This window comes from Centropristis striata, chromosome 21, assembly GCF_030273125.1.
Source record: "Centropristis striata isolate RG_2023a ecotype Rhode Island chromosome 21, C.striata_1.0, whole genome shotgun sequence".
NCBI classification, from domain to species: Eukaryota; Metazoa; Chordata; class Actinopteri; order Perciformes; family Serranidae; genus Centropristis; species Centropristis striata.
In genome coordinates this window covers 24398816-24418404 of record NC_081537.1, presented here as the reverse complement: position 1 = coordinate 24418404, position 19589 = coordinate 24398816, and the positions used below count along the sequence as shown (strand labels likewise).

The 19589-nt window shown below is 37.2% G+C and overlaps 2 protein-coding genes across 2 annotated transcripts; both read left to right on the top strand.

Moving 5' to 3' along the window:
- The first annotated feature begins 13293 nt into the window (after positions 1–13293).
- Positions 13294–16593, top strand: LOC131959875 (homeobox protein Hox-B3a-like). Its single transcript, XM_059325102.1, has 2 exons — positions 13294–13567; positions 15420–16593. The coding sequence occupies exons 1-2, from the start codon at positions 13294–13296 to the stop codon at positions 15983–15985; spliced, it is 840 nt and encodes a 279-aa protein (XP_059181085.1). The 3' UTR covers positions 15986–16593.
- An 11-nt stretch (positions 16594–16604) lies between these two features.
- hoxb1b (homeobox B1b) lies at positions 16605–18955 on the top strand. The gene is made up of 2 exons (XM_059325209.1): positions 16605–18396; positions 18642–18955. The coding sequence occupies exons 1-2, from the start codon at positions 17838–17840 to the stop codon at positions 18953–18955; spliced, it is 873 nt and encodes a 290-aa protein (XP_059181192.1). The 5' UTR covers positions 16605–17837.
- Positions 18956–19589: the final 634 nt, after the last annotated feature.

Sequence of the window (19589 nt, the reverse complement as noted above, 5' to 3'; positions counted from 1 at the left end):
TGTGAGTGTGTGTGTGTGTGCTTCAGGCGCTCGGCCGGCAGAGGGCGCCTCAGACCGGCCCGGCTGATGATGGATGAGGTTTTTTTTTGCTGCCCTCTGCTCAGACTCCATCAGGAGGAGCCTGTAGGTTACAGAGCAGCTCACAGAGACTCTGAGCGTGTTTATTAGTTTTATCTCTTTATGTTTGTGCAGGCTGAGAGGCGGAATCAACCTTTAATCCTGCACACTCTGAGCTGACAGCGAGACTCTCTCTGCAGCTTCAACATGATTTTATTTATGTCGTTGAGCCTGAAAATTAATCAGAAAACAGAACAGAAGTTATACTTTACTTTGCACGAGTTAAATGTTGTACTTTTTACTCTTATAATATATCTGACAGCTAAAATTGTAGTTTTCAGATTAAAATTTTACATAAAGATGATAAGTTTATAACATGTTGAAGTTTAAAGATTAAGAAGAGACTCTGCAGGTGAATAGGGTATTTTTTTTAAATTTATAGATAACACCATGAAACTTCTCTAGTTTATTATTTACATTAAGACAATATTTTTTTGCATTACAAGTTTTCTGAAATGTTATGTTTAGATATGCAAATTGAGGTGTGAACTCTTTGAAAAATGCACTTATTTGCATATATTTCCAGAACATAAATCTGAAGAAATCTGAATCTGAAGAAAATTTCAAAATTATTTCATCATGTTGATACATTAGATTTATTTTTACGTATGTTTTTTTACATTAGGGATATTGAAATTCTATATGAAAATTGGGATATCTCCTTTTCATGGATTTTTAACTGTCAAAAGCCACAAAAAAGTCATGTTTTTCATAATCTAGTTAGGAATAAAACTGGTTAGTTTGTAAGTGCAACTGAAGTTGAGGTTTATGAGAAAAAACTCATTCTGAGAAAACAGCCTTTAAAGATTTCATGCATTCTTAATAGAAATGACTGTTTGAAGAGAAAATATTGAGTCTAATTCATACAGAAAACCTGTAAAACAGGAGCTGGGAGCTTTCTGACAAAGGTTCAGACTGCGACACGCTGCAACAGAACAAGAACTTTTCAGTTAAAAAAGTGTAGAAGTTGATAGACCAAATAAATGTTTTTCCTCCCAGATGGTCTCATTTAAACAACAATTTGAGGCCCAAAGAGGTCAAATGATCCAACATTTCACAAAAACAACAAATATGACAGAGAAGTCCACACAATAGAAACAGATTTTTGCAGTTTTCCTCTTTTATCTTCACTGATTAATCATCTCGAACCATCAGATTTATCTGAGAAGCTGCCTGGCCTCTAGACTGAGACTTGCTGCACTATATAAAGTGGTTAAAAACAGCCCCAACATCTGCAGCTACAACAAGAAAATAACAAAAAAATCACTGACAGGGGGACTTTTTATGTTTGAAACGTAAAGTGTTTTGTTGCTTATAGTTCTGTACTTTTACTTGAGTGCAGGATTTAGTTGTAATGGAGTATTTTTGATGGTTTTATTGACATTTCGTGCAGCACTGTGAGCCTGAAACAACAAATATTTAAATAAAGTTTACATGTGTAGCCTGACAGTGACACAAACAGTTTAATGTCTCTCCTATAATGTGCAGAAATACTGAGTTAACTGACATTTTTTCAATTTAAATTACAGTGGTTAAACCGTCAATAAAATACTTTAATGGTTAATATTAATGGTTATTAAATAATAAACTAATGTTTTATAAACTACAAATAATAATGCTGGGGGTTAAAACTTAGATTTAGTGCATTAAAGCTGCAGATTTGTTTGATTAAAATCTGTTATTAATGACTTATTAACATTTAAAGCTGCAGACTTAATGGATGAAAACTCTTAATTAAATACATATTAATATTTAAAACTGCAGATTTGGTGGATCAAACCCCTATTAATAATGAACAACTAGCATTTATTAGTGCACACATATTAATTAATGATTTATTAAACCTCTTTATTACCGACTTGGCCTATTACGATATAAATATATGTTTATTATAGCACTTTTATTAATTACTTACAAATGCAGATTTGTTGGAATAAATCTTTTTATTAATGACTTATTAATGTTTATAACTGCTGAGTAAATAATCAAACCTGTTTATTAACATCTTATTAACACTCTTTATTAATGACTTATTAACATTTGTATCTGCAGGATTTTGTTGATTTAAAACCATTATCAAAGTGTTTATATCATGATTAACAGCAGACTTGATGTCATATTTGAAAGTTATAAAGCCATAAGCATTTATAACATCAATAACTGAATTATTACCAAAAATAAAAGAGCTAAACTCGAGAAAAGGGGATTTTTCACAACCTGGCAACCCAGAATGTGCTGTTATAAATGCTTTAATGTTGTTTTTAATGTTATTAAAGCTGTTAATAGTGAGTTTTAATGTATGCAATATAAGAAATAGGTGCAATTTAAAGACAAGATCATAATTACAGAGTAAAAGATTTGCATTATTTAATCTGAGTGCACAGTTTTCAGTTTTTGGCAGTTTGTAATTAGATGCTTCAGAAGGCTGCAGCTCGTGCCGACCACCTGTCATCTATATATACCCTGTAGATCCGAATTTGTGTAAATATAGCAGCAGCCACAAATTCGCGTCTTGGGGAGTATGTAGGTGATGACACTTCACCTCTGGAGGAACAAAACACTCATTTAAAGTTGTTATTTTAAGGTAAACAACAGTAGATGTTTGATGTTTTCTGCAGCTGTTCAAATGATGTTTTTGTGAATAGAGTTCTGTGTGGAGTTTTATATTGAGTTTTGACCAAAGGAGGCTACAAGCACTGTTTTAATTTTACTAAATTTAGTTTTTAATTGCTTATATCTGTTTTTTTTTATATTTCTAACTTAAAACCTGTGTTGTTTTTTTTAAATCAAGCTGTATCTTTGTAATATTGTTGAGTTTTCACCAACAGAGGCTGCAGGCCCTCACCAGACTACATACGTTTGAGCGTTTTTCCCTTTCTTCTCTCTTTTAGCTGCACGTTGCTGGAGAATATGACATCTGTGAAAGTTGCAGGACAGGCCCTTGAATGTGGGGCATTGTTCGGCACGTCATTTATCTTCCTTTCACTGCCTGCTGCCTGCACGGCCGAGGAGGAGTGTTTTAGTTTGCAGGGAAACGTGAGGAGGACCTCAACAAACAGCTCCAACAGAAACCGTTGACCGGACGGAGAAGTGAAGATGAGAGCCAAAGAGAAAAGTAAGATAAATACATTTTAATGTGTTGATTATAGTAATGCAGAGAAGAAGTGTTGGTTTGAGTTTGAAGGAATAATTTAACATATTTAGGCAGAAGCCTAAACAAACACTTCAATCATTTGTAGCACATTATAATATTGTTGTAAGCAGATAGCTTTAAGTGTTTATTTATGTACAGTATGCCTGTGTATTTGAAATAATGTGGCAATATTATAGGTATCATGATACAGGCTGTGACGATATATCGCGATACTGGAGGTGACGTGATAAATTGTGATTTTTTAAATCTAATTTTAGGAAAACTGACACAGTATAGAACAAGCCACCATGTGCATACACTTATTTAGGTAAAACTTTACTTTTTAATGCAATAACAGTTGACCCCTTTATTTGTTTTTATCAGTTATATTTGTCATCACAGCATTACTATTTATGCAATCTGCAAACTATAAATCTATAATAATAAACTGTTAATTGTGGTTTTGATTGTTAAGTGTAATGATATTTTCTTGCACCCCTGATATAAACAGTATAACTGTGTTTGTATTATCATTCATTATATCTTGACATAAGTGCTTCTATTTGTAGGAATTATAATAACTATAATAAACATCCACTAATAACTATATTATAGTGTGTAGTAAAGCAGTTATTTAGTGTTTATATACTGCTTCTAAATGGTAAATGAAATTTTAAAGGCCTTAAAAACGTGCAGGGTGATTTAAGGCTCCTGTTTAAATGTTTTTCTCTAATGTGGAAATTACGTTTTCTTAATGACCCATAAATCCCAACTCTCTTATGCACAATTTAAGTTGTTTACCTATCTATCTTCTATTTGTATTTAATCCACAATAATCTTCATTCTTGCACTGTTTTTGCTCTGTTAGTCTGCTACATTTCCTCATTGTATTTATCCCCAATTTGTTTGATTTTTAAAACATTTTTTTATATTAGCATGTAGAAATATTCTTGCACTGTTCTTATTTTACTTAACTTTTTAAATACTTCTCCTACACTATTGACACCTTACATTTGCACAATATACTCTATATATCTATGCTATATAAGCTGATTTGGTTGATTTAAAACCATTATATAAACTACTTTTAACATTAATAACTGCAGACTTTATGTCTTATTAGAAAGTAATAAAGCCATGAGCATTTATAAATTAATTCCCAACATTAAGTACTGAATAATTACCAAAAGAAAAGAGCTAAACTCCAGAAAAGGGGATTTTTCCACAACCTGGCAACCCAGAATGTGCTGTTATATATGCTTTAATGTCGTTTGTAATGTTATTTTTTTAAAATTTGAAACCTATTAATTACTTCACAAATAACTGCAGACTTGTTGGAATAAGCCTTTTTATTATTGACTTATAATGCTTAGAACTGCTGACTAGATAATCAAACCTGTTTATTAACATCTTATTAACATTTACTGCTCACTTGCTGGAATAAACGTCTTTATAAATGACTTGTTACCTTTTAAATCTGCAGGATTTGGTTGATTTAAATGAATTCCCAACATTAATTACTGAATAATTACCAAACAGAAAAGAGCTAAACTCGAGAAAAGGGGATTTTTTACAACCTGGCAACCCAGAATATGCTGTCATATGCTTTAATGTTGTTTTTAATGTTATTAAAGCTGCTAATAGAGAGTTTTAAATGTATGCATTCTAATAAAGAGGTGCAGTTTAAAGACATGATTATATTTATAGAGTTGCATTATTTGAGTGCACAGTTTTTCAGTTTTTTTAATATATAAGCTGCAAACAGGTCTTTTGCCATCTTTTTAAAACTTAAAACCTGTTGTTTATTATTCCAGCTGCATCTTAATTATACACATTTATGCATTTATTTGCTTTATTGCGTGTGTTAGCTGTGGGAAGTTGCTGCTACTGTTGATTCAACTGTGTTTGAATTAATTTAGAGCCATAAATCCTCCTCCCTCCCTCATGGTGGACACGTGGTTCCTGCAGCTAATTGACAAGAGAGGTTTGTCAGCAGGCTTGCAGACTGAATGGAGGTGCAGCAGGAGGAGGAGGAGGAGGAGGAGGTGGTGGTGGTGGGGGTTGCACATGTCCATCACAGAGCAGACAGTGTGTGCAGCTCGCCGCGGTGATGAAGATGGGATGTAAAGTGCAGCTCAGGGATGTTGTCATATGTGAATAATAACTGTCAGGCGGCGCGGGCCGCAGGGATCAAACATGAATTTATATTTATACTGTACACTGACTTATCATGTCAGTCCATCTGCATCTTCCTCTTCCCCGGCTGCCTCGTAGATCACGCGGCGGTTTAGACTTTTTAGAAGACGGCGCACTTATTGCTGATTTTCTTTGTATTCATATGGCTCTTTTTATAGCTCTGTATGGGCCGTTAGAGAGATTTATGGCTCATGCAGCGGTGGGAGAAGTATTCAGGGCCTTTACTTCAGGAAAAGCAGAAATACCACAATCTAGAAGCACTCCTTTATAACACAAAGTCCTGAATTTAAAATGTTACAGAAGTTTAAACACCAAAAAAATTACTTAAAAGTGTCAAAAGTACTTTAAGTAAAATTTGCAGATACATACTTTACTGAAGTAGGTTTTGAATACAGGAGTTTTACTTGTAGTGGAGTATTTTTTTAGTGTAGTATTATACACTGAATTATAGAAGGTTCATTATGCAAGAGTTTCTTAGAAGACTCACAAACATAAATAATCCCTCTTAATCATCACTTATGACCCACAACTAGTCTGTGGTGGCGTCTGTTGTCTGCAGAGAGTCCTGCCTGGATTTTCACCTTCTTTTGTTTATATTTTGTTGTGTTTGGGGAGTTTCTGGGCGACAATCTTTAGGGACGAAGCTACGGAAATAGTCGACACAGTGGTAAAAAAATTGCAAACACTGCAGGTGAAACGCCGAGTAGACAAAGTTTGTTTCAAAACGAGAGTGAGTCTGGGGTTTGCTTTCACTTTAGTTGAGACGAGGAGGAAAGTTTGAATGTTGGTTTTACAAACGGTGCGTTGCTTCATTGGTTAGCGCCTTCGCCTCACATAAGTAGGAAGGTTCTAGGTTCTGTGTGGAGTTTGCATGTTCTCCTGATGTCACCATTAGTTTTCTTCGGGTTCTCCCCCTACAGTCCAAAGACATGCAGGTTTGGTTAATTGTCCCTTGTGTACCTTGCCTTTACATTTTCTATGTAAAAAGTAACTATAAGTGTCAAATAAATGTAGTAGAGCAGAAGCATAGCAAAGCAGACAGTAGCAGACACTCGACTAAAGTGCTAAAAATTGTCAACGTTTTCAGTATTTTAGGTTTTGGCTTCCTCTTACAGTCCAAAGACACACAGGTCAGATAATTGTCCCAGGTGTAAAGCGCCTTTCGCCCAATGTAAACTGGGATTAGCTCCAGCCCACTGCGACACGAGTTTGGACAAGTGGTTAGAGATAATGACGGAATGAATGAGTGACCTTTAGCAGTGCAATTCGTATAATATCCTATGAAATGTGACTTGCGATGTCACAATCAATAAAACCAAATCAAAATTACTTTATTTATACCCAAGGGGAAATTCAGTTAGTCTGTTGGCTCTTCTGTAGATTATTGAAGAATTAGACAGCCTGATATCTGTCTCTACACAATTGCTGTATCACGACTACACATTGTTAATGATAAACAAGTTAAGCCACATGTAGTGACTTGATTTCGACAAACAGAAACCTAAGCCACAACGAGGGGCTACCGAGACACGTAGCTGATGCGTCGTCATGCGGCGGCTCCATGTAGTCAATCAAACATCTGCAAACTTGTGCTTAAGACGTATTTATTTACTATCATGTATCACTACAGCTTTGCTATACACACACTTACAACAGTAACTGGCATAAAACAAACAAAAGGGCTTAAAGGTAAGCCGGCGGTAAACAGCGGTCAAAAACTGTGTTCTTCTCCCGGTAAGCAGCACACCTGAGGAGTAATTACCTCTTCCTCTACTTATGCACATTTACACATGCTGGTGTCCAATACGCCACCTACTGTGGCAATCGGGGAATGACCTTGACACGGATATAAATGGCTCTAACACCACAAAAAGGACTTCTTTGAGGTTACGTATCAAAACCGATATCCCAAAGTTATGGGGAAAAAGAACAGTGTTGTGCTTAAAATGAACTACAAGACATAACGTCCAACAACAGGACACAAACACGGGTCCTCTGGGTGAAAGATGGTTGGTTTGACCCGTGACAGGACACCTACGTGATGATTTTTTTAACATTACGTTGCTCCCTCAACAATCAAAATTTTATGGAATAATTACAAATTCCAGACAATGCATCACTTTGCATAGAAAATCATACAACCTGTTCATGAGGACAACCTCATAATAAACAGTAAGCAACAGTTCCTGCATAGTCTGCCTTTAAACATCCACCACCAAGTTGCAGAAAAAGGAAATTATCAACTAAAGCACAAGTGTGTCAAAGTTGCAGTAAAGTACAGTACATGAATAAATATATTAAAGCACTGCATGGATGCTAAGCAGACACCTCTGCAGTATGTGTCTTTTACCTCAGTATTAAACTGAACAGAGTATTCTATGCTATAGTTATGATACTTTTACTTCAGTAAAGGGTCTGAATACTTGTTCTAGCCAGGCTGAGTGCATGGTTTCATCTTTTATGTGAAACTATAAGGACATTTTAGTCAACTTTCTTTAAAATTAAACTAAATAAAAGTAGCTTTCTCATTCTGCAGCTTATATAATAAAGCTTATACAAAAAACTTGCAGTTTTACTGAAAAATAACATTTTAAATGGAGAACTTTTACTTTAGTATTGCAAGTAGTAAGTTGAGTACTTATGCTGTTAAAGGTTAAAGGTTTGAATACTTCCGCCCGCCGTGCTGAGTGCATGTGCAGACATGTTTTCATCTTTTATGTGGAGCTAAAGGGACATCTTACTCAACTTGAACTAATTAACATACATTTTCTCAGTTTTGTTTCATGCAGCTGCATGAAACAAGAAGCTTGCATAAAAACGTGTACTTTTACTGAACCACCAGCCATGCTGAGTGCATATGCAGACATGTTTTCATCTTATATGTGAAGCTATAAGGACATTTTAGCCAACTTTGTCTTTAAAATTAAACTAAATAATCTCATTCTGCAGCTATGAAACTAGAAGTTTGCATAAAAACGTGTACTTTTACTGAAATACAATTTTAAATGCAGGACTTTTACTTCAGTATTAAGCTGAACAGAGTATTTGTACACTGTACTTTTACTTTAACTTCAGTAAAAGGTCTGAATACTTCTTCCAGCACTGGTTTTCGCCAGGCTGAGTGCATGTGCAGGTTTCATCTTATATGTGAAGCTATAGGGACATTAAACTAATTACCATCAGTTTTTCTCAGTCTGCATGAAACAAAAAACTTGCACAGCTACATCTGGTCACTCTATATTTAAATGCTCTCCGGGTGACGGTGCACGGCTCACAGATCAAAAGAAGTTCATTAGCATTAATTAACGCCACTCAGTTAAATATTAGCCCTCAGAGCCAATCAGAGCGATCAGGCAAAACACGGAGATGAGACATGAAACGCGCCGCCAATCGATCCGCTGCTGCAGTCTGACGGTCAGCAGGACAACTTTATACTGTCTGTCTGTCTGTCTGTCGGTCAGCAGGACAACTTTATACTGTCTGTCTGTCTGTCTGTCTGTCTCTCTGTCTGTCTCTCTGTCCGTCTGTCTGTCGGTCAGCAGGACAACTTTATACTGTCTGTCTGTCTGTCTGTCTGTCTGTCCGTATGTCTGTCTGTCTGTCTGTCGGTCAGCAGGACAACTTTATACTGTCTGTCTGTCTGTCTGTCTGTCCGTATGTCTGTCTGTCTGTCTGACGGTCAGTAGGACAACTTTATACTGTCTGTCTGTCTGTCGGTCAGTAGGACAACTTTATACTGTCTGTCTGTCTCTCTGTCTGTCTGTCTGTCTGTCGGTCGGTCAGCAGGACAACTTTATACTGTCTGTCTGTCTGTCTGTCTGTCCGTCCGTCTGTCTGTCTGCCTGACGGTCAGTAGGACAACTTTACTGTCTGTCTGTCTGTCGGTCAGCAGGAGAGCAGAGAACAACTTTAAACTGCTGCTGACCACAGACCGACTGACTGATTGTGTTTAAAGTGACTCACTCATTTAAATTAGAAACAAAGAGAAAGAAAAAAAGCTCATTACATAAACAAGACGTAATGCACTTGGTATGCGAGTGTGTAAAAAAATAAACCTCTCCAGACTAAATAGTGATTCTGTGCCGGAGTAATTTATGTTCCTGTGCTGGCTTCGCTCCTAAAGGGGAGTTCTGCATTTATTACAGCTGGACTCGATCCAGAGCAGAACACAGACAGTCTGTGTGTCCAGAGAACTGAGAAAATACTACTTAACTCGAGTTTCTGGGTTATTTTAATGCATGTCAGTAGAGCTGCAAAGATTAATCGATCAGTTGTAAAATAATGAATTTATCACCAACTTTTTTTTATACAAGATTAATCACTTATTGCATTTTTTACAGGACAATATTGTCAGCATTCTCTGATTTAAGCTTCTTTTGTGTGAATATTTTAAGGTTTCTTTGCTCCTCTGTGACAGTAAACTGAATATTTTAGAGTTTTGGACAAAACAACATATTTGAGGACTTCATAACAGGCTTCGAGACACATTAAGACTTTTTTCACATTTTCTCTGACATCTTGTGTCAAACAACTAATCGAGCACCATATTAATCGACAATGATAGACAGCAAAAATAGAGATGTTTGTATTCATATTCAACTGAAAAATGCAACTTAAAACATGTAGTTTTTGCTTTAATCGCCAACTATTTTGATTAGTTATCTTTTTTTAAACAATATCTTAAGAAAGAAAGTAAAAAAAAAAATCTGATTCCAGCTTTTTAAATGTGAATATTTTGTGGTTTCTTTGCTCCTCCGACATTAAAATGAATATATTTCTGTTACGGACAAACAAGATATAATTCAGCTTTCATTTATCAGCTTTCGACATCTTATAGACAAAACAACTCATAAATTAATGGTGTAAATGAGCAAAAGATTAATAAGCGATGAAAATAATCATTGCAGCTACCTGCCAGCAGGGGGCGTCTTCTTACGAAAAGTTCCAACAACTAAAAGAGACGTTATTCACTCTGAAACTACAACTTCAGACAAGTTATTTTAATGCATGTCAGTAGAGCTGCAAAGAATAATCAATTAAATGTCGAGTATTAATTAACTGGCAACTATTTTGATACTTTAATCAGTTTCAGCATTATTACTCACTAAAAAACGTCAAAATTAGTTTCTAAATTGAGAATATTTTTGCGTTTCTTTGGGACATTAAACTAAATATATTTCAATCATGGACAAAACAAGATATTTGAGGACTTAATTTGCCTTTCATTTACCATTTGTTGACATTTTATACCAAACATTTAATCGATTAATGGCAGATTAATCAATGGAAATAATCTTCCAATTGTCTTCTTATAACAAGTTCCCACAACAGAAATATAGATGGTTGTGTGAAAATAGAACTTAAAACTAGCAGCTTTTGCTTTATTTTAATGCATGTAAGTAGTACTGCAAAGAATAATCGATCAAATTTAAAGTATTTCATTCATCGCCAACTATTTTGATACTTGATTAATTGGTTTGAGGAATATTTTAAGGTAAAAAAGTAAAAATTAGCTTCCTAAATGTGACTATTTTGTGGTTTCTTTAACACTACATTGAATATATTTGAGTTATGGACAAAACAAGATATTTGAGGACTTTGTTTGCCTTTCATTTGACCTTTTTTTCTAACATTTCATTGACCAAACAACTCATCAATTAATCTTGAAATCATAATTATTTATTTGGTTTATTTAAATGCATGTCAGTGCAAAGAATAATTAATTAAATGTCAACTGTTTTGATATTTGATTAATCGGTTTGTGCAATATTTTAAGGAAAAAAACGCAAAATTATCAGATTTCAGCATCTTAAATGTTAATATTTTGTTTTCTTTGCTGAAAATATCTAAATTATGTCCAAAACAAGATGTTTGAGGAATTTATTTGCATTTCATTTAGCTTTTTTTGACATTTCATAGACCAAACAACTGATCCATGAATCACAAAAACAGCTACAAAAGTATTTTTTTCATTTATTTCATTAATTGTCAACTATTTTGATACTTGATTTATCAATTTGTGCAATATTTAATGGAAAATAGGCAATTCTTTTAGATTTCAGCTTCTTAAAAGTGAATATTTACTATCCAACTAATCGATTAATCACGGATGAGAATCCTCCTAGTCAGTGGGAGGCGTCTTCTTCTAAGAGACCATTTCCCTTATCTAAATCCACTCATTTCCACTAAAATGAGCTTCAGTGCCAAAATATTTCAGCTGTCCTCGGCCTCTCCTGAGCCTCTTTAATGCTTTCAGGATTTTCACGCTGCTCTAATCGCCATAAAGACGTGCAAAACGCGTCTTTATTACGCGGCTATTTCCATATATGAAAGTGAGCTTGCATGATCAGCAGAAAGGGGTTTCTCTCACACACACACACACACACACACACACACACACACACACACACACACACACACACACACACACACACACACACACACACACACACACACACACACACACACACACACACACACACACACACACACACACACACACACACACACACACACACACACACACACACACACAGGCTGACATTGTGTGCCGTGCAGGGCGGTGTGAGCTGCAGAAACACTGTCCACTCTGCTTCACCCCACTGGCATGCAAAGCCACATCATCATCTAAAGCGAGAGCCGCTTCTGTCTGCAGGGATTTTACTCTGATCTGGAGGGAGAGAGAGAGGAAAAAGAGGGAGAGAGGGTGTTTTTTTGTGTGCAAAAGAAACAAACAAAAAAAGGTGAGAGGAAGCCGGTGTGTGTTTGTTTGCGCGGGGATTGTTTCAGTGCGGGATGAATGGAGGTGGTGAAGGTAAGGCTGCAGCGGACTGCTGGGTTATGTGTCTTTATGATTTACGAGCCTGACTCCAGCCGCGGTTCACCCAGAGTTCATAAAGCTGCATGCCTCCAGACTTATTCTCTCTCTGTCTTACTGCTCCTCTCTTCTCCTCTGCCTTAAAACTGCTGCTTAATAATTCTCTTCTGTTGGATTCAATTTAATTAAGATGTTGGATTTTTTTTTTTTTTTGCTCCTAAACAGCTGCAGCGCACAATGGACTTCTGTTTGATTTTGTGCATTTTGTGTCTGATGGAGGAAATGATGGAAGAGTTTTTAGTAGATTGTGTTATAACATTTAATTTTTCTTCCTCTTGATTTTTTTTAAATGTTAATATACAGACAGGACCATCCATTAACTGAATAAAGGATGTTGTTTATTCCCACTCGTACAGGCCTGATCTAATCCAGACAATTTAAAGAAAGAATACAAATAATGTATTTGCTTTTATATTTATATTACATTTATTTTATTTTTATGGGCCTCTGTTTGCATGCATGACTAATTAGTATTGTTTGTCATGTGTTTTTGTTGCCATTATTATTATTATTATTATTTTCGTATCCTTGTTAAATGCCAAGCAAAAGCAGAAAAGAGGGAAGACAAGAAAAAAATACTTTTTTAAATTATAAGCATATATTTCGTTTGTTTATGCTGCATTACAACAATTAAAAGACAATGAGCCTCTTTGTAAGGCAGTGAGGTTTATAATAATTAAAAGGGGTAAATATTCAGTTTCTGCACAGATTTGCTCCATTTGGTGTTTTTCAGAGCGTCTCTTTCCACCAAACTCTTATTTTCCAGGGCCAGGAGAGGCTTGCTATTCATGTCAGCGCACTATTGAGTTGATAAGATGGATCATGTGGTCTCCTCCCTGATTCTGTCTCCGTCTTTTTTCTGGATCCTCTCAGGCCAGAAGCTGCAGGGCTCTCTGGAAACCTGCCATGTGACATTTGGCTGCCAGCGCTGCGTCAGAAGGTCAAAGGGGGCCCCGCCGCTGCACAGCTAATGGAAATGCAGAGAACCAGCGCGACACAAAACCTCCAGCAGCACCAAAGCTTCTTCTTCTGCAGCGGCGAGGCTCTGCAGGACGACGTCGGCGGGTTCGGGTGCACAGCAGCAGCAGCAGCAGGAGCAGCAGCAGCACACCAACAACTGGCGCAAGTAGACGCGTTCGAGCGCAAGAGGTCGAAACAGCAAAAGTTTCCTGCAAGCAAAAAGATTTTCCCCTGGATGAAAGAGTCCAGAGCCTCCAGCCAGAAGGCCGGCAGGAGGAGCGCAGGTCTGTAGGACACAAAGAAAAGGCCAGCAGTTGATTCCACATGAGGCCTTTTCATTTATTCTCCTGTAACGACCTCTGAGGAGTTAATGGAGGAAATGAGTTCATATTTTCTCCCTTTTCAGGTTCAGAGGGTCAGAGAGCTTTTAATGGAGCCAGAAACACACAGACAGCGACTCAGTGTTCAGATCACAGCTTTTTATTTAAACCCATAATCACATTATAACATTTATATGGTTTTAAACAACAACAATTAAACTATTCATATAAATAAATTATTTCGAAATAAGGATAAAAGAGAAAGGGCTCAGAATTAAACACATGAACGTTTCCCTTCATTTAATCTATAATTATAATAATTATTAGCTGTATTGGCGAGATTCTGGCCATATGATACAGAGGTTATGATCCAATATATTGCAATTTTTAATAAGTAATATTATGAAAACTGCCATTGTAGGAACACCCTCCCCCCTGCATAAAACCTGGCTGTTATTAATCTGTCTGCTGTGAATCTTTGTTGTAATTAGAAATGTAAAGATTTTGAGAATCTTTACAGTATCACAAAATATAGCCTATATAATATTTCGACACTGAAGTGGAAAGATATTTTCTTATACCCCTAACAATATTATTATTAATAATTATAATCTGTCCCTTAAAATCAAGTTTTAAAAATAAATAAATAAATAACCAAAAAAACTACATCTGTCTCAGAGGCCTTCACAGTCAGTAAAACTAAATCTTTATTTTGGGAAAAACTCCACATATTTGCCACTTATCCAACAGAACTTACCACTTTTGGAGAAATAAAACCAGCCAGCTGAACTCTGAGGTCACTGTGTTTAGAGCTGTCCTTCCTAGATGATTAATCTGTTATTTTGGTTTTAGTCGACTGAGATTTCTTCAGTCGATTACTAATTTTATTAATTATTTTTTCCATGAAAACCTTTAGATTTAGAGTTCAGATTTAAAGTGGTGATTTTGCAATTCAGCTATTTTGCTCTATATATATTTTTTAAAATTAGGTCACTATTCCTCCTCTCCTTATGTCTCATACTGTTAGCTTTTAACAACACAACCTCTACTTCACTTGAAAGCCTCGTGGTCTGAGTGACTGTTGTTGTTTTCTTTCTGTTTCTTTACCCTTTCTCTCTCTCACTGTGTTTATTTATTTATCTAACCTCTATTTATACAGGTATGGTTGGCTGGGCAACACCAGAGTCAATTCACAAAACAGAAAACTGACAGTAAACAAGGTGCAGAGTCACTGAGAGCAGAGAGGAAATAAATAAAAAATGAGAAAAACAAACCTGTCATCTACTGCTTTCACCCAGTGATTATGACCTGCACAAAATAAAATAAAATATATAATTAGTATAAACAACTAAAAAATAGACAAATAAAGACACAATAATAACAGCTAAATAAATAAAATAGATTAAAAAACACATAATGAAAATAGCTAAATAATAAAATAGACAAATGAATAAATAAAACAAACAAATACTTAAAATATTTGAAAATAAATATAAAAAACATAATACATGGATAAGTAAATACATTAATAAAAACAAATGAGGAAAACAAATCATATATTTACTTTTTTTTTTGCTTCCACCCAGTGATTACAATTAAATAAAAAACTATGAATAAACACTGAAAATAGATACATAAATAATGATAATAATAATAAATAGGCCTACAAATATAAATACAAATATATACAGATATAAAATAAATAAAAATAAATGGAACAAATAAATAAATGAGGAAAACACAGCTCACATTTAGTGCTTCCACTCAGTGATTATTGCCTGTTCATGCTTCATGTTTTCTTCTTGTTTTTCTTCAGACTGCAGCGTCACAGAGAAGTGTCCAGGCGCGACCCCGGCCTCCAAGAGGACGCGCACCGCGTACACGAGCGCGCAACTGGTGGAGCTGGAGAAGGAGTTCCACTTCAGCCGCTACCTGTGCAAGCCGCGGCGCGTGGAGATGGCCAACCTGCTCAACCTCCACGAGAGGCAGATCAAGATCTGGTTCCAGAACCGGAGGATGAAGCAGAAGAAGGACGAGCGGCTGCAGGGCCTCCCCGCCGCCACGTCCCCCTGCTCGCCCCCGTCCTCCCCCTCCGCCCCGGGCAGCCCAACTCTGTCCAGCCTGGGCTACGTCCACCTGGGCGGGGACTACCCGCCGGCCTCCCCTCCGCTCAAGCCCCAGCCCCAGCCCCAGCCCCAGCAGCAGTATCCGGCAGAGTACTCCAAGTACCCGGCCCCGGGCTTCACGCACGGTCCGCAGTTTAACGCGCAGTACCACACGCACGCGACCTCACGCACACACGTGGATATTAACGGCTCATATTTCCCACAGAGCTGCACTCAGGACAGAATCATGCAAGCTCCAAAACTGACTCATCTGTAGCAGAAACATGAACAAAAACACTTTTAATTCATAGAAAAGGACTTTCTTGATGCATGCATTTTTATTATTTATTGATTTGACTAATTAGCCTAAATATTTATTTGTATTTATTATGTTAACTTTCACGCATGGGCCTCCACACACATCCAGCCCTGTGTTTGTTACATTTAAATGTTATTTCAGCTACATAAATAAACAGTTTGTTGAGACTTCAGCGCAGTGAATCCTCCTGAGAGCCAGAAGAGAAAAAGACTGTAACGCAGCCAAAACGTTGGAATAAATGGCAACTTTCCTTGTTTTTCTTTGGCTTGTTTGTTAAAGCTTAATTAGCACTTGAGTTCTATAACATCAAATTAACTTACTTAATTACAAGGTGGAGTGTGGACGTGATATTAAATTATAATCGTTATAAAAGAAGCCAGTGTGGTTTTTTAAAACGTGTCTTTTGTTCTTTTGGGCCACACAGGCTGTCAATCTGGAGAAAGAGCGCATGATGGATCACTGAGTCTCTGCGCTGCTTTCCAGCCTGTCTGCAGGATCCATGCTGCCGACAGGCCGAAGAAATGCTTCGGTAATAATCAGATAATATATCTTAACACCCAAGTTATGTTTAGATATATTTACAGCGAGTTTCTAATGTCGACATTTCCTTCTTAGGCTTTAAAATGACGCCAAAATAGTGCAAAACAGGAAAATAATATCACAGCTAAAACAGCACATAGGCCATACATTTAAAAAGGTTATATTAAAAATGAATACTTATTATTTTGTTGTATTACTTTTGTAGGCCTTTAGTGGCATTCAGTTTTAGTTAAATAAATAATTTAGTTAGTAGACTGTAGTAACTTTTAACAACTTCAAGACAATTATAATTAATGATTTTATTTTGGGCTGTTCTGGATTTAAGAAATTATATAATTGACTAATTGATTAGTTGATTTAATCGACTTTAAAACTAAGTTTCTTCACAAAAACGCACGCAAAAGCACCAATTAAAAGCTTGTGTTTAGCAGCTATGTGCTCTCAGTTAATCGTAATTAAAAAAAGGAGTCATTCAGCATAAAAGAGCATTAAAAAATGATAGCAGACTAAAGAGTTCTTAGTCATCAACAACTATAAAGACCAATAATAATGTATGCTTTTCATCTGACTGTTCTGGATTTAAGAAATTCTTTAGTTAAGCATACAAAATAATAGAGGACAGAGACAAAAGACAGTAACTTTCGACTAATCGACTAAGAGGGGGGAGTCCTATAATATACTTTTTGTCATGGATAATGCAATAAATAAATAAATAACAAGATATAGATTTTTGTCAAAGGATTTTGACCCCTGAACCCTGTTTCTGATAAAATGTGCTAATAAATCATAATAATCAGGAGTAAATAAGTTATAACGTGCTACCTATTTTCTATTATTTGGAGGTCAACGTAATTATAAAATTTAAAACACTAAATCCTCATTATGAGTCATTATTATTCCTATGACATTATGTTTGACTTTTTTTAAATTTTTGGCCAGTAATGTGTCACAGTGAGCTGCTCTCACACCGCAGACTGAAAATGTGTCCTGATGTTTGTGTTCTTATCAGATGGATGAGCGAGTTTGATTGAAGTATTTGTCATGTAAATGCGAGCCGTTTGATGGACGAGCCCGCAGACCTGACAGAGCGCTGTAGGTCCTTTGCCATTGGCGTTTAGCGGGTCACATGGTGTGTCAGGAAGGTGATATGAGGGTGGAAGGCAGTTTTACAGCTTTGACATACTATCTAGAAGGTTAGGGCACAGGGAGCACCGATTAATGACTGCTCAGTCTTGATCAGCCGTGAACAAACAAAAGGCCCGAGTCCAGGATGAACTCCTACTTAGACTACCCCGTGTGCAACAGGGGAGCAAATATTTTCAGTGCCAAGGCCGGATACCACAACTTAAACCATGGATACATGTCGTCCAACTCCTGCGCAACAAGTGATAGTTACGCACCGGACGGGCGGTTAGTTGCTGCAACTTCTGCGCCACATCAGAGCCCCAACCTCCCTCTGCACCACCAGACACACGTCAACCTGGACCTGCAGTTCGCAGCGCCGGGGAGCTCCATGTACGGCTCGCCTTTGGAGTACGGACACCACCAGTACGGCCTCGCCCCCGAGCAGGACCGGAGCTACATCCACGCACAGGTTTCCCCCCTCGGGACCAACATGGCTCCCTACACCGGGGACAGCTGCGGGCCCGGAGTGGCGACAGGCGGCCAGTATCTTCACTTTGGAAACGGGGATCAGAGGCAGCAAGAATACCCAGAGAGTGTTTACACTCGGTTACCGGCCCAGAGCAAGGAGAAGGACCTGGAGCATGTGGAGGAAACTTCTAAAACATTTGACTGGATGAAAGTGAAGCGGAATCCACCTAAAACAGGTTTGTTCACCTTCAGAGTTAGACGTTATATTTAGAGAACCCACAAGGCCTCTGACGCACAGTGCGTAAAGTGTGCGTAAACACACAATTAGGCTAAATAATGAGGCCTGAAATGTTCTGAAATGTGTATTTGGCAACTAATGATTTGTCATTTCTCTATTCATCCTCATATGAATCATCCACATCTTAGATCATACTTCAGCTGCATGTTTCCCATCTATTCATCCATCCATTTCTCTCCACAGCGGTCCTGTCGGAGTTCGGGGTCCCCGGCCAGCACAACGTGATCCGCACCAACTTCACCACCAAGCAGCTGACCGAGCTGGAGAAGGAGTTCCACTTCAACAAGTACCTGACGCGGGCGCGGAGGGTGGAGGTGGCAGCCAGCCTGGAGCTGAACGAGACGCAGGTGAAAATCTGGTTTCAGAACCGCAGGATGAAGCAGAAGAAACGCGAGAAACTGGGCTGCGCTTTGGTCAGCAGCAGCGCGGCACCTGTGGAGAAACTCTCCGGGCCCGACTCCTCTCCAAAAGGGAAAGGGAAAGACTGTGAAGCATGATGTGACTTTTTAAAAAACAATAAGACTGTGGAGGCCTGAGCAGCTTCAAATTCTCTTTCAATCGCACCATTCCAGAAAAAAAAAACTGCGAAATATGCATGTGGACTTGAAGTAAACAGGGTATGTCTAGTGCAATGATTAATGCTGAATCTGCTTCTGAGAAACTTTTTCATCCATTCTTTCTTGTATTTGTAATTTTCTTATCATACGTTTTGTTTTGTGTTGGAGCACTGAAACACAGTGTCATTGTTTGCACTATTTATTTACAGGGTATTTTTCAAACAACTGTTGAGATGAATAATAAAGTTTATAAAATGAAATAAAAGTTGTATTTTCTGTCTGTGTAAAAAGAAAAAAGTACTGTAACAAAGAAGTGCAGTCAAACTTTTAATTCTGATACAGAAGTTGCAGATTTTAAGTCTTACCTGCTGTCTTTTTATTTTAATAAATGTACATAATAAATTGCTCTAAATATGAATGTTTTTTTTTAACTTGTTTCCATATTCTCTTCCATTAATAGTCTCACCAAAGTCCCCTTGCATAATGTGACAAGAGGAATCTTTCACAACACATGGGGTGGTTCTCAGTGACCTTTTCACCTCCAAATACCTCCAGGGGCTCTAAACATGACAAC

Coding starts and splice junctions, on each gene's coding strand:
- LOC131959875 (XM_059325102.1), top strand. CDS start 13,294: ATGGAAATGCAGAGAACCAGCGCGACACAAAACCTCCAGCAGCACCAA. Junction 13,568..15,419: donor GGCCGGCAGGAGGAGCGCAG/GTCTGTAGGACA, acceptor GTTTTTCTTCAG/ACTGCAGCGTCACAGAGAAG.
- hoxb1b (XM_059325209.1), top strand. CDS start 17,838: ATGAACTCCTACTTAGACTACCCCGTGTGCAACAGGGGAGCAAATATT. Junction 18,397..18,641: donor GCGGAATCCACCTAAAACAG/GTTTGTTCACCT, acceptor TTCTCTCCACAG/CGGTCCTGTCGGAGTTCGGG.